Below are 14,846 nucleotides of genomic sequence, written 5' to 3'. Positions count from 1 at the left end.
CCTTTCATGAGACTTCATGGGGTTCCATCCTGCCCGGCCAGCACCCACGTGGGGCAGCAGCAGGTGGCAGCAGGGTTCGGGCTGGCTCCTTGCTCCTAGGAGTGGGATCCTTTTAGCTGAACCCCCACTTTCCCAGAGTTGCCTCACGCTGCCTGAGGACCTCAAGATTTTTCAAGCCACTTACAGGTAAACACGGTGACTTTTTCTGGCCTTAGCCCCCCACTGTTACCATCCCTGCAGACAGAGCTCCTCCGCCAACCCCACATCAGGTGGCCTGAACAGGGGATTTCTTCAGTCAGGGTTTCCTATGTTATCCCGTCCTTTACAACAATGACCCCTGCAGGTTACAGACATCACCCCTGTTCCAAACTGGGAGCTGCTGCCCTCCTGTGACCTTCCAGGCACGGCCCTGCTTCCCCGCCGCTGAGCCTACCTGAGCAGGGGAACTGGAACACGCCAAGGGTTTGCCTGTGACTCTGAACCATGTGCCCACCTGCTTCGCCAGGGGCTCCAGAAGCAGGGCCCCGGGAGGCCGGGGAGGGGGTGGTGCTGGGCAGTTCAGTGGTGAGACCCGTCCCCAGACACACAGCCTGTCCTAGCACCACCTGACCACCCTCCACCTAAGCCATGGCCTCTGTGTGGCCTGGAACCAAAGGGCTCCCGTCCCCGGGCCAAAGAGACTCTGGAGCTGGAATGGCCCCAGGAAGGGGCCAGTGGAGAGATAGCCTGTGTGTGGCTGACTGGTCTGTTTGCTCCCCCGGGGAAAGAGCGCTGCCTGCTATGGTGTCCTGTGGAGGTGGGTATCCAGGGGGATGGTGACAGTCGGATGGGGAGAGAAGGACCCCTTCGTGGCACGCCTCCACCTGTGCCTGGGTAAGGGCTCTCGTCCCTCACTGCTGGGAAAGCGGGCAGCGGGGAGAGTGTCCCACCCCCTGAGATGTTAGCGAGTGTCCTGAGTGCCCCTCCAGCCTGAGTGCTCTGGGAGGGAATGTTGCTGTGTAAACAAGATGGCTGCTTCCTGAGGCCCTTGTGACGGGAGCCTCTCTGGGCTGGAGAGGAAGCCTGGAAGTCTGCGTGCATATAAGTGGGGCTGCCTGCCTCTCCACGCCACCGACCCGAAGGCAGAGGTGCACGGGGGCTCCGTTTGCGAGGGTGAGTTTAACCCGGTCCCTGTGGTCCTCCCCAGGGCACGGGTTGCAGGCAAAGAGAACCAGCCCAGCGGTCACAGGCATAACTAAGGGCCAGACTGGGAAGCAGGGGGCCTCCCCGTGGGAGTCATTCCCAGAATCATAACGATGGATGCAGAAATGTGGGCTTGCCAATATCCTCATTCCCTGACCCTGCAAGGAGGGAAGCTGAGCGTATAAGGACCGAGGGAGGGGGTGACGCCATCCCTCCTCCCCACGACCCGGGAGGGAAAGGTCGGGATTGTCTCCAGGGTACAGGAGTCAAGACAGGTGATGTGAGTCCCTGTGGTCACACCGCGAGGTGTAAACAAGAGCGCATCAGAAGCCAGGCCCTCTGACTCTCCAGGTTCCCCTCACCAGCCCAGGCACCATCCCGTCTCCAGCCCCAGAGGCGGGGTGTGAGACCGCAGAGGATGCTGGCAGTTTCCAGGGACAAGTTGGGTCTTTCCCACAGTCGTGTCTGTACCTGCACCGGCCCCCAGGCCCGGCCACGTGCCTGAATCTTCACAAAGCACAGCCACCGGGAAACCTTTGCAGATGCACCAGACGAGCCAGTGGTGCTTTCTCACTGCAGGAGGATCTCTGGGACAGAAGCCATGTTGCTGCGCCCTTTGGCCCTCACGCTCACCGTGCTGATGGTGTCCGGCTTCGAGTACAGCGGGAAGGATATCTGTAGTGGCCACCCTGGCATCCCTGGCACTCCCGGATCCCACGGCTTGCCGGGCAGAGATGGGAGAGATGGTGTCAAAGGAGACCCTGGGCCTCCAGGTACTGGGTGAGTCCCTGCCCTCAGCTGAGGGACAGGGACCTGTTTCCAGGAGGCCCACTTGTCCTGGGCTCTGGGCTGGGTCCCCCGGTGAGTGGGATGGTGGCACACCGTGGGAGTTGGGAGTTGCCTGGGGGACTTAGACTGGTTACCCTTGCAAAGTGCCCATGGGATGACATGTGAATCAGCTCAGCTGATAAGGGGGGGGTCCCTTTACACCAGCCCCAGCTCTGCTGTGAGTGGTAAATAACACACATCCATGTCCCCTTCTTTCTGCAGGCCCCATGGGCCCCCCTGGAGGAATGCCAGGCTACCCTGGGCCTGAGGGGGTGACTGGAGCCCCTGGCGTTGCTGGAGAGCGTGGAGAAAAGGGGGAGCCTGGTGAGAGGGGCCCTCCAGGTGAGCAGGGCAGGGCAAGCGGGCCGCAACCACACAGGCACTGCGCCCAGGTGGCCAGTTACGTGAGGGATGGTGGGGGTCAGACAGAACCCTGGAAGCCCGCAAAGGACATCCTGCTCAGCCTAAGTGAGAGAAGACGAGGCCAAGGAGAGGAGTCAGAGACGCCCAGGCAGTCGGCCACAGCGAGGACTGGGGGGGGGGGGGGGGGTTTAGAAGCGCTCCACATGCCACAACTGCTGATGGGCACAGGCAGGGCATCAAGTGCATGACGAGGACAGCGCCGGGAGGCAGGGAAGGCACTTCCTAGGGCTAAGGTAGGGGGCGCATTCTGAAAGGTGTACAGGTTATGTGGGTGCTAGGCAGATGATGAGAATGGGCGCCCCACATACAGAGGGGCACTCCAGAGCTTAGGGCTGTGACCAAGGTCAGTCAGGAGAGCACAGAGAACGAGCGCTACCTCTCCATCAGAGCGGCTTCCTACATCAGTGTTTGAAATCCTGCTTCCTGGACAACCGCCCACTGTTGACCGAGCTGCTGGGTGGCAGGTGGGGAGGGGTGAGGTTGAGGGAGGAGGAAGGGTCAGGATCAGGGGTAGAGACCACGGTGAAAGGGGTAGAGACCACGGTGAAAGCCTATTCCGGCAGGCAGGTAGATGATGCCATGGCTCAGCCAGGCCAGACAGAGAAGGATGGGTATAGCTCATTTGCCTTTGGTGGGGGGGCACCTTGCCCCCAAACCAGAAAAACCCACAGGAGTGGGCTGACAGAGCCGTTAAAGGACAGAAGGCAGAAGCCGTTAAAGGCAGGAAAGAAGGGCAGGTGGGAGCTTAGCAGGTGCAGGGCTGCAGCAAAGGACAAGTGTGGAGATACACTCCAGGGCCTGAGCAGTGGGCATGGACAAGTAAAGGCTCACAGCTGGTGTCAGGCCTGCTTGGCCGCAAGTGGGAGTCTTGCTTGGCTGGACCCTGATCGTGGGTGGGAATCTCTTGACAGGGCTTCCAGCTTCTTTAGATGAGGAGCTCCAAACCACACTCCGCAAGTTCAGACATCAAATCCTGCAGGCCATGGGAGGTAAGGGGGTTCCACAGGGGCTTACAGCACAGAGTTTCCTCCAATCCCAGCATCGGGCTCCAGAACCTCAAGACACGACAAGCTGGGGAGGATATGCAGGTCTTGGGGGAAAAAAATGATACTTCCCTTTCCTGATTCTTTGAATGGCCCCAAGGAGACAGAAGTAGACAAAGTTCAGCTCCCGATGTCAGGGGAGTATAAGTTCTCTGCCTAGCTTGCTTTTTTTTTTTTTTTTAAGATTTTATTTACTTATTGGTGTGAGAGAGCATGAGAAGGGGCAGGGTCAGAGGGAGAAGCAGACTTCCTGCTGAGTAGGGAGCCTGATGCTGGACTTGATCCCGGAACTCCAGGATCATGACCTGAGTGGAAGGCAGTTGCCTAACCAACTGAACCACCCAGGCGCCCCCTCTCTTGCTTTCTATTGAATCTTGTAAATTGGAATTCCTGGCACATAATAGGTGGTCGATCAGTAATTGTGAAATGGGTGAACGAAGAGAATGATAAGAGCAGGGAGGGGGATTGAGGAAGACTCAGGCTGGCAGGAGAGGAGAGCGGGCTTAAAGACAGGGAGCCCGAGCGAGGGGCGGGGACCATGAGCCAGAGCAGCCGGTGGCCTGACTCGGTTTCTCTGCTCCAGTCCTCAGCTTGCAGGAGTCCATGCTGGTCGTGGGAGAGAAGGTCTTCTCCAGCAACGGGCAGTCGGTAAATTTTGAGGACATTCAACGTTTATGTGCCAGAGCAGGTGGCCGCATCGCTGCCCCGACGAGCCCGGAAGAGAACGAAGCCATCGCAAGCATCGTGAAGAAGTACAACACTTACGCGTACCTGGGCCTGATGGAGAGCCCCGACTCCAAAGAGTTCCTCTACCTGGATGGGGCCCCTGTGAATTACACCAATTGGTACCCAGGGGAGCCCAGGGGGTGGGGCAAGGAGAAGTGTGTGGAGATGTACACAGATGGGCAGTGGAATAACAAAAACTGCCTGCAGTACCGGCTGGCCGTCTGTGAGTTTTGAGAAGGCCCCTGGGTGGCCGGGTAGATAGGGCCCTGCCTTGCCATCCAGCCTCCAGCCAGAGCCTGATCTCTGAGATGCTACAGCTCCTTCCCAGCAAAATGTATTTGTGGCCCCTCGCGCAGGAGGCATTCTTAGCCACTCCCCTCCCTGGTCAGGTCCGGAATCCTTGCCCCCTTCATGCATCAGGAATCAGTCTGACATGTCCCTCCCCCTCCCCCCAGCCCCTCTCGGCCCTGCATTCCAGGTGCCCCTCCTAACCTTGCCCTTGGGCAAGAGTTGGAGACTTCCTTCTTCTTCCTCTTGTCCGGTTTCTTCATAGCCAGATGCAACAGTGAGGTCCTGGGTTGGAAGTTCCCTCCAGAATCACACAGCAGGTGCCTGCTTCCCAGGCCCTTCTCTTCTCCCTCTGCAGACTACCCACTGCCCAACCTCATCAAGATTTGGCAGTTCTGATCAAGCACAATGGTGTGTAGGGGGTGCTTCTGGGGAATTCCATATGTGTGGGGCTAAGGACGCATTTGGGATTCTCTGGCAGCCTGGAGCCTATGAGGGCACATCTGGTCAGTGTCTCTGTGAGGTTGGAGAGCTGGGGGGCGCCTCGGCATGTGCAGGAGGCCAACCTAATCCTAATAATTGCCTTGAGTCTTGGGTTGCCTCCCAACTCCCTGACCGAAAAGCAGCCAGTCTACACCCCTCGGGAAGATCTCACCCCCGACCCAGACATAATCCAAGTAACTTCTGGCTGATGGACGTGTCCACACCTATTTTGGATCTCAGTGAGGTGTTCACATCTCTCACCACACCACTGGATGTTTAGTGAGCACACAAATAGCGTACGTGCCAAGTCTTTGTGCCCAGAACCTTGCCAAGCACTTCTGATACATCTAATACATCTTATGGAATAGGATTTAATCTCTACACAATGCCATGGGCCCCGCCTGATGTCCCCCCATTTTTATTGAGGACACAAACTCAGAGAAGTTAAATGTTCTGAATTGTATGACTTGGAGCAAGTGGCAGAGGCTGTATTCAAACGTGTCTACCCAGACCAGAAGCTTATGCTCGTAACCACCTCGCCTCTTACCGGACAGAGGCGACTGAAGTGTAATAAACCATGACTGCCTTAACATGAGTTTTCATTGCTTGGGTTTCAAGAAACAAAAAGTTTGTGTATTTCTAGAAATCAAATTAACTCTGGCTCTGAGCCCCCACTTACCTCAAAAACATGGAGAATTCCATCTCAGGGAATGCCTTCTTTGTTGGGTTGGAGGGGCAAACTGCTTTGCACCCTTAAGTCGTACAAACATATGGCAAGCTACGGAAAACATCTGGAAGAACGTAGGGGCATTCATGCTTATGGCCGGCATTAAGATATCTCCTGAGCTAAACCCACACGGTTCCTTTGTGGGTGGTGATACCATGCCTTCCATTTTCCACTCCGCCACCTCAAAGTTTCCCATAGCGCGAAGGTGGTGGTGTGCAGGGGAGCCTGCTTCTCCCTCTCCAGCTCCCCCATGCTTGTGTTCCCTCTCTCTCGCTATCGCTTTCTGTCAAATCAATCAATCAGTCCTACAAAGTTTGCAATGCAGGGTTCTGGGGAGAAGATTGTATGAAACATTGTGAGGTCATGTATTCATTTTTTAAAAATATTTTATTTGTTTCTTTGACAGACAAAGATCACAAGTAGGCAGAGAGGCAGGCAGAGAAAGAGGAGGGAGCAGGCTCCCTGCCAAGCAGAGAGCCCGATGCGGGGCTCAGTCTCAGGACCCTGGGATCATGACCTGAGCCGAAGGCATAGGCTTTAACCCACTGAGCCACCCAGGTGCCCCTTTATTTTGAGAATAGGGTGAACTTCAAGCTTCCAGATTGTACATGTCTGCTCTATGACTCTCGTTCCAACTTGTTATATATTTTATTAATGAGTTACATGGATTTAGTTTTTGATATTAAACCATCCTTTTGGGCGCCTGGATGGCTCAGTGGGTTAAGCCGCTGCCTTCGGCTCAGGTCATGATCTCAGGGTCCTGGGATCGAGTCCCACATCAGGCTCTCTGCTCAGCAGGGAGCCTGCTTCCCTCTCTCTCCCTCTCTCTATGCCTGCCTCTCCGTCTACTTGTAATCTCTCTCTGTCAAATAAATAAATAAAAGCTTAAAAAAAAAAACCCATACTTTCCTTCCTAGGATATACCCTCCCTGGTCTAGGGGCTGATACTCTTATCACACTTACTCTGTGCCCAGAACTACACTTGGACTAACCTATTTTGTGGATGCTGTTGTCATCCCCATTTTACGAATAAGAATACTGAGGCTCATAAAGGTCACAGTGATGTGCCGTAGGCCATGTGGCCAGTTCGTGCGCGGTCTGGGCTGTGAATACACGAGTCAGGTTCTAGGGACCGTGCTACTGACCGTGGATGCATGCCTGGACGTCAGTAGCTACTTTTGACTTCTGGCTTTCAGGTGGGTTTGTGTCTGCTCACGGTCACATGGCCAAGCCGAATGTCGCAGGGGGTGGGACATAGAGCACCCCACGTACTCCGGGGACAGACTCCACGATGTACCATGGCCAATGGCATGAACGTGTAATTCTATGATGTGGAGACATAAAATATCAGCAACGGTAATCCAAACTTCTCTGGTCAGATTTGCCAAGTTTATTTATTTTGTTCTTGTAAAGAACAGGTTTTTTTAAGAAAAATTATATTATTAACTTTATATTATTTCCTTATTCTAATTCATTAATTCGATTGTTTAAATGTTCCTTCTTTCTTTGCTTCTTTCTTTCTTTTTTTTAAAAGACTTTATTTATTTATTTGACAGAGATCACAAGTAGGCAGAGAGGCAGGCAGAGAGAACGGGGAAGCAGTTTCCCGGCTGAGCAGAGAGCCCGATGCGGGACTCGATCCAAGGACCGCAGGATCATGACCTGAGCTGAAGGCAGAGGCTTAACCCACTGAGCCACCCAAGCGCCCATGCTTCTTTCTTTCTTATACTGTCTTTTAAAAAATATCAATTTGGGACACCTGGGTGGCTCAGTCAGCTCAGGTCATGATCTCAGGGTCCATGTCAGGGTCCCTGCTCAGCGGGGAGCCTGCTTCTCCCTCTGCCTGCCGCTCCCCCGGCTTATGCTCTCTCTCCTCTCTCACACTCTCTCTGACAATAAATAAATTAAATCTTTAAAAATAAATAAACATAAAAATATCAATGTATCTATTAAAGAGAGGCAGCTATCCTGGGAGGATTCCTTCGGAAGCTTATAGTGTCAGTCAGCTTTCATTCTGCTTAATTTCTACTGTGTTTGGTAATTTTTACAAGGGGACCTTGAACTTAGCAGATCTCCATCTGAGAAAATGAGGCACCTAGCATGAAAGTCCCTATGGTGCACTAGGGAGTGACAAGCTGAGATACTTGAAAAACTATTTTTCATTTTGGCATAAATAGCCAAATTCAATAATAATCACCTTGGCAGAATAATATTATCATGTAGCATGCATTAAAACGTGGGCCTAGGGCACCTGGGTGGCTCAGTTGGTCAAGTGACTGCCTTTGGCTCAGGTCGTGATCCTGGAGCCCCAGGATTGAGTCCTGCCTTAGGCTCTCTGCTCAGCGGGGAGTCGGCTTCTCCCTCTGTCCTTACCCCCTCTTCTGCTCTCTCTCGCTCTCTCTCAAATAAATAAATAAAATCTTTTCTTTTAAAGATTTTATTTATTTGACAGAGAGCGAGAGATCACAAGTAGGCAGAGCAGCAGGCCGGGGGGGCGGGGAGCAGAGAGCAGAGAGCAGAGAGCTAGTTGCGGGGCTCAATCCCAGGACCCTGAGACCATGACCTGAGCTGAAGACAGAGGTTTAACCCACTGAGCCACCCAGGTGCCCCAATAAATAAAATCTTAAAGACAAAACAAAAAACCCAGGCCTACGTGAGGACAGAGTAAAGAATATGCATCTTCAAAGGAGGCTCTTTTCCCAGCAAAGTCTAGGCTTTCTTGTCCCTTTCTTAGCTCATCCCTCCCACTTCCTGCCATATTATCTCCCCTGCTTCCCTGAGCCGTTTTTCCTCTGGTCTGTAGCATAGAGGGTCCTGGTTTATGTAATTCTCTGCTTCACATTCCTGCCTTTCTGGGAGGTCTGTCCATTTGCTGCGTGGGCTGGATGTTCTTTGTCCTCTGGGCCTGGGGCCCTTCAAAGTCATGTCAATGGCAGCAGGAAACACAACTTTGCCAGGGGTCTTCTGTCCAGGGGGCCCCAGGAATCTAGGAGGGCTGCCGAGCGGGGCATAGTGACTTTGAGTACACAGAGCTGATGATCCTTGAGAAGCCAGAACCCCAATCACAAGGCAGAGTCCAAGGGAAGTGGCCCTGCACTGACTCCCCACCAGGGAAAAAGCAAACCTCTTGAGCTGTTTGATAAGACTGAGTATTTCAAAGAGCAAGTGTAAATTTGGGGGAGGGCAGGAACCAAAGGTCAGGTCAGGGACTTGAAAAAGGCCACTTGATCAGGCTCTGGAGATAAGTGGATGCTGCTGGAAACCAGGTGCGGAGGTACCGTGTGGACGGGTCTACCCCTGGCTCTGGCTCATGGGCTCTGCTCCCCGCTCTGCCCCCACTCTCTCAGGGGACCCGTCCTGTGTGCCCCACCCTGGGGTGCACCGTGGAGACAAGTCAGTGAAGCAAACACAGCTCCTGCCCTAGAAAAGTAGCTGGGAACGTGGGCAATGACATTAGCTCTGGCTGGCGAGCAGTCAGGGGAGCTGCTCAGAGGAGGAGGCAGAGGGACTCCTGCGTTCTCTGTTTATCCAGCTGCCGTGACTGCTTCCAGGCACCGCTCTGAGTGGGGCCGTAACAGCCGAGGACAAGATCCCTGTTCTGAAGGAGTTCTTGTTCTAAAGGAGGGTGGTGGTCGACGAATGTGCCACTAAATAAACAAGACAGTCAGTCGTATAGGTGCATCTCTAGTGGGCAAAGAATTAAAACAGAAAGACACAATGGGGGGCACCTGGGTGGCTCAGTGGGTTGAGCCTCTGCCCTCGGCTCGGGTCATGATCTCAGGGTCCTGGGATCGAGCCCTGTGTCAGTTTCTCTGCTCAGCGAGGAGCCTGCTCCCCCCACCACCACCACGGCCCCCCCATGCTTGCCTCTCTGCCTACTTGTGATCTCTGTCAAATAAATAAATAAATAAAATAATAAAAAAAGAAAGAAAGAAAGACAGACACGAGGGAGTGGCTACTTAAAATTAAATATTAGAGGGAAGCCCTTTCTCCAGAGAGAATAGTTGAACTACAAAGTGAATGATAATAATCATGCAAAGACAGAGACAAGTGTCCTAGGCTGCAGTAGCTTCAGTGCAAGTGCTCACAACCAGCCGTGAACTTGAAGCACCTACAGGTACTTCCTTCCCTGGGCCTCACCCTGGGACGTCTGCACCTCATCCAAAAAGAGGACCTTCGGTAAATGTTGTGAAGGAGAAGGGAGGAATAAGGCGGCTCAGTGTTTAACCCCTCCCAGCCCCCATCCCCACCATAAACCAAACACAAGTCTGAACGAGTCAGAGCAGTGGACACAGAGGGGGGAGCCTGTACGTGTAGGTGTGTGTGGACGTGTGTGCTCACGCATGAGTGTGTGTTTGGTAGAATGTCTAATCGTGTCTCTTCTAGAAATAAATATCGGGGGGGGGGGTCGACTATTGTCCAGACTACGATTCTGGGGAATCAGATGGACAGAGCTGGATGCTCAGGAGGGACGAGCAGGAGGAGGCGTTTGGGCTATTCAAGTAGTGAGCTGCCTAGTGCTGGGCTGCACACCCCAGCACTGGCGCTGGACAGCCGCCCCAGTAGACACTGGTTCTGAGGATAGTTGTTTATTAATCTGGGGTTGAAGGCTGGTCCAGCACTGTCCCTGGCCATAAGGTTAATTGGGCCTGACGTCTGTGGTCTAGAGGACCTGCTTCCCGGCCATTGCCCCAGTGCTTTGAGGAGACATTCAGTAAGTCATTTCTGGAGGATGGAGGGAAAGACCTGGGCCAAGGGTCCAGCAGGGGCTTGGGTGGGGTGGTCAGGCCCACACAGGGCCTCTGTGTCCATCTGACCTGGGACTTTTATATCCTTTCAGGGTCCACTTGACCTTTCTGCAAATGAAAGGGTGGTCCTGTCAGCCAAAGGGAAAAATGGAAGTGGGCTATGTCTGCCAACAACATGTTTAAGCTCTGACCCTGGCCTCCAGCATGATCAGGGAAGTGGAAAAAAAGAAAAGAAAAGAAAAGAAAAGAAAAAGATAGAAAAAAGAAAGGTGGAGATGAAAGTGATCAAGAAAGTTCTCTTCTGGGGCACCTGGGTGGCTCAGTGGGTTAAGCGGCTGCCTTCGGCTCAGGTCATGATCCCAGGTCATGGGATCAAGCCCTGTGTTGGGCTCCCTGCTCAGTGAGGAGCCTGCTTCTCCCTTTCCCTCTGTCTGTCACTCTGCCTTCTTGCGCTCCTTCTCTTTGTCTCTGTCAGAAAAATAAAAACCTTTTTAAAAAGGAACTCAATACTTCTCACTGTGTCCTGCAGGAAAGGAAAGGTTAAGGCAGCAGACAGGCCAGGGAAGGCAAGCAAGGGCAAGGAAGCAGCGAGGGAGAAAGGGACAGGGACTCTGGGATGAGAGGCCAGACAGGTCCACGGGGGCTGGGCTGCCAAGCTTCTGGAAAGGGGGCTGGCTTGGGCATGAAGCTGAATGGTAATCTGAAAGCTGGCTCGGGGCACAGAGCTGGGGAGGCCTCTGGGCAGCCTGCAGACGAGCCCGCCAGGAGAAGGAGCAAGAGCTGGCAGGCTGCCGGATGCAGCGTGAACTGAAATTTCAGGAGCCTGGGTTCTGGCCAGCAAAAACGACCTCTCAGTGGAAAATCTCAAGCCAAGGAGGGAGAACTCTGTCTCGTCTAGCCGGGATCAAGGACCAAAGGAGGTTCTATTCTGAGAGTCAGGAGCCTGCCTCAGGGCACCCTGGGTCCTGAGCCCACCCCCCACCCCCAAGTGCCTGTCGCAGGGTAGAGACTTGCTGCAAGATGATTGGCAGGTTGACAGGGAAACAACGTGGACTGATCCCCAGGGCTGCCGTGGCCCGCAGTGAAGGACAGCGTTCTTACGCGGAATGAGAAAAAGGATGTCAGAAACCAGGGCCTGCTGAGAAACGGGTCGTGTGGGACCTCAGGTTACCTGCTGGAGTTTGAGTCTAACTTTAGAGCCCATAGGAAGGGGAAGAAAAGGGAAACTGAGGCTCCCTGGGACCTCAAGAAGGGAACCGAGAAAGAGGAGCCAAAGCTCGCGCAGGTGCTGAGCTCTCTGTCTTTCTGCCAGACCACAGAAGCCGTTAGTTTGTGATCACCAGAGCATGTGGGCTCTCATGTATGGGGGGCGGCCTAACTTCCCAAGACTCGAATCCACAGGCCCCTGGTGCATCACTCTTGCATGTGCGACTGTTGTATTACCCTTGTTTCAGCACTGAACTACCTCTACTACTTTTCACTTGTCTGTCTCTCCAGTAGCTTGGGAGTAATGCAGAGCCAAGAACAGCGACGGTCCCTTCTGGGTCTCTTGCCCGGAGCACAGGGTCTGGCACAGCGGATGGGGTCAGCAAAGGCTGACAAAGCAAGAGGAGAGAGAATTATTTCCCTTGACTTTCTCCACCCTAAGGTTCAGGATCATGCTCCTGTTTTCGTCGCTTCCTGTCCTTCTGTGTGTGCTGACAGCAGCCAACTCAGAAGCAGAAATCTCGGGCGATGCCAGAAGTCGTGCTCAGTGGTTACCTGCGCCATCCCGGGAAGAGATGGGCGAGACGGACCCAAGGGAGAAAAGGGCGAGCCAGGTACAGAGCAGGCTGCTCTGACTTCCTAAATCTTTACCCCCCACGGGAGACCGTTCCTAAAAGATGCCTAGCAGAGACAGGACAACACTTATCTTTCACTTTTAGCCACGTGACCATTCACTTAGGATCATTCTTGTGAAAGGTCATTCCCTCCAAAATAAAGATGCTTCTCTGGTTCTGCTGGAGCCCAGATTTCCACACGGGAATCCTCGATGTGTGGTCACCTGTAGAGAGCAGACGTCCTGCCCGTTCGGGGAACTGGCCCTTAGCACAGGCTGTCCGCTGGAGAGCAGGAGAATCTTTTTTCTTTGGGCCACCACTGGCTCACTGGAGTTTCTCTGGGGTCAAGGTAAATCACATTGAACTTCTGGAAAAAGAGAAGGAGCCACAGCCCCTGAGTCACTTTTCCTTCCTCTTACAAGAGGACAAGGGCTCCGAGGTTTGCAGGGCCCTCCAGGAAAACTGGGGCCTCCAGGAAATGTCGGGGCTCCTGGGGTTCCTGGGGCTCCAGGACCAAAGGGCCCCAAAGGAGACCATGGAGATAGTTCAGGTAAGAAACTCACCCCAGCCCAGTGTGAACCTAGGGCACCCAAGGCTCTGGGGCCTTAAGGGTCAGGTGGGAGGTGGTTTCTATTCCTCCTGCTCCATTGGAAGATGCCAAACTGCTTCCGACTGGGTACACTCGTTCCCCTGACCCTTACTCCCGAGGGCAGACTTCTAAACCCTGTGCCTCCCCAGGGCTCTGTGGGAGACGGGCCCTGGCTCTTCCTCAGCAGACACAGTCTGTGTGTGTCTCCAGGCTGGGAGGGAACAGCGGTGTCCTCTCGGCGGCCAGCTTTGTGTGTAGGGTCAAAAGAGTGCCGTGATAATGGTCAGTTTCCTAGGACCCCTGAATCATGGGGAACGTCATGGCAACTTGATTCAAGGTCAAAGGACATAAATTCAGTCCCCCAAAAAGTGAAATGATGACCTCTTGTTAATACCCACCAGCTGGCCCATCACAATTATAAGAGTATTAAAAAGTTTGCCTGGAATAAGAAATGAAATAGAATAATTAAGGAAAATTTTCAAAAGGGAGAATAATGAGTTGGGCTCGTTCTTATAAATAGTTACAATATTGCACCATTTAAGCACTATGTGAACAAAAAGATCCAGAGTCATAATTTATAAGTTACTTTTTATATTATTATTATTATTATTAGTTTAGAGTTAATAGTTTACAAAAGCTACTAAGAGTATCTCAGAAGGTAGGAATCCAGAGGTTTTCTTCCTTTTGCCTCATTTTGGTTTCTTGTTTTTCTAGACTAAGCATACTTTTCAGTAAGCTCACCCCACACTCTTCTCTCCAACTGACGGTCTTCTCATTAAATGCCCTTCTTCCTGCTGCTTCACAGTTGCTGAGATGATGCTGGCTAACCTGGAGAGGGAGATAACGAGCCTGAAATCAGAACTGGACCATGTCAAAAAGTGTAAGCTTGCTTTCTGCACCCCAGGGCGTTCTCGGCTCTCACCTTTTTCTGGCGTGCTCTCGGTTTCAGGGGAAGGTGGACAAGGTTGAACATTTATGAACACTTACCATATCCCGTGGCCCGTGCTAGGTTGGCATTCCCTCGCAGTGTGGTTTCATTCAATCCTCTCACCGGTCCTATTTGTGGGGCTTAGACCCATTTCATTTACAGGGGAGGAAAGGTCGGTCCGGGAAATGTAGATAATTCCCTCACTGTCCCGGAGCTAGGAAGTAGTGAAGGAAGGACTCGATGCGAAAGTCTGCCTCCTCTAGAATCCTGCCTCTTTCTTCCGCACTCCCTTGGCTCAGATGGCTATCCATGCACACCTGGATCCCAAGCCCGGCAGGAAGGCCCAAGCACCCCCTGCACCGGGCCAGTTTGTAACAGGTGTTCATCTGCGGGGTGGGATCTCCCAGGAGACTGTGAGCTTTCCGCCGTGGACTTGCTTGCTCTACAGCTGAGGAGGGCTTCCTTACTAGGATCTGACCTGGTGGTTGGGCGTGGGGCTATTTTTCTGAGTCCTGAGTTCCCAGAGCAAGGCTTTTCCCCCCTAGTGTCCTGGGCTGAACCCCAAGCCCGGTCAACCTCTCCCACCCATTGTGATTTCAGTGCAAACCTTCTCCTTGGGCAAAAAGACTGGGAAGAAGTTCTACGTGACCAATGGTGAAGAGATGACTTTTTCCAAAGTGAAGGCTCTGTGCGCCGAGCTCCAGGGCACTGTGGCGTCCCCTAGGAATGCCGAAGAGAACAAAGCCATCCAGGATGTGGCCAAAAGCACGGCCTTCCTGGGCGTCACGGATGAGGTGACGGAGGGTCAGTTTATGTATGTGACAGGGGAGAGCGTGACCTACAGCAACTGGAAGACTGGTGAGCCTAACGATGACAGCGGGGAGGACTGCGTGACCATCCTGGAGGACGGGCTCTGGAATGACATCTCCTGTGGCATCCCCCACCTGGCCGTCTGTGAATTCCCAGCCTGAGGAGGCAGCTACCTCAGCCCCTTCCTGACCTCCCTGCTCTGTTCTCTCCTGCTGAAAGAGAATTCATGGCTCTCCTAATGTTGACTCATT

General features: G+C 53.3%; 2 protein-coding genes across 2 annotated transcripts; both read left to right on the top strand.

Annotated features, from left to right (window-relative positions):
* The first annotated feature begins 1,045 nt into the window (after positions 1-1,045).
* Positions 1,046-5,563, top strand: LOC116573058 (pulmonary surfactant-associated protein A). The gene is made up of 5 exons (XM_032312687.1): positions 1,046-1,152; positions 1,762-1,955; positions 2,233-2,352; positions 3,345-3,422; positions 4,060-5,563. The coding sequence occupies exons 2-5, from the start codon at positions 1,784-1,786 to the stop codon at positions 4,434-4,436; spliced, it is 747 nt and encodes a 248-aa protein (XP_032168578.1). The 5' UTR covers positions 1,046-1,152; positions 1,762-1,783; the 3' UTR covers positions 4,437-5,563.
* A 4,744-nt stretch (positions 5,564-10,307) lies between these two features.
* Positions 10,308-14,834, top strand: MBL2 (mannose binding lectin 2). Its single transcript, XM_032313856.1, is given in 6 exon segments — positions 10,308-10,414; positions 12,097-12,182; positions 12,185-12,268; positions 12,693-12,818; positions 13,663-13,737; positions 14,386-14,834. Coding segments are annotated over 5 exon segments (732 nt in total). The 5' UTR covers positions 10,308-10,414; positions 12,097-12,106; the 3' UTR covers positions 14,757-14,834.
* The last annotated feature ends 12 nt before the right edge of the window (positions 14,835-14,846 follow it).

Source organism: Mustela erminea, chromosome 14 (assembly GCF_009829155.1).
Source record: "Mustela erminea isolate mMusErm1 chromosome 14, mMusErm1.Pri, whole genome shotgun sequence".
NCBI lineage: Eukaryota > Metazoa > Chordata > Mammalia > Carnivora > Mustelidae > Mustela > Mustela erminea.
The sequence above is the reverse complement of the archived record's forward strand: the minus strand, read 5'-3'. Positions and strand labels throughout refer to the sequence as shown.

Coding starts and splice junctions, on each gene's coding strand:
- LOC116573058 (XM_032312687.1), top strand. CDS start 1,784: ATGTTGCTGCGCCCTTTGGCCCTCACGCTCACCGTGCTGATGGTGTCC. Junction 1,956..2,232: donor AGGAGACCCTGGGCCTCCAG/GTACTGGGTGAG, acceptor TTCTTTCTGCAG/GCCCCATGGGCCCCCCTGGA. Junction 2,353..3,344: donor TGGTGAGAGGGGCCCTCCAG/GTGAGCAGGGCA, acceptor ATCTCTTGACAG/GGCTTCCAGCTTCTTTAGAT.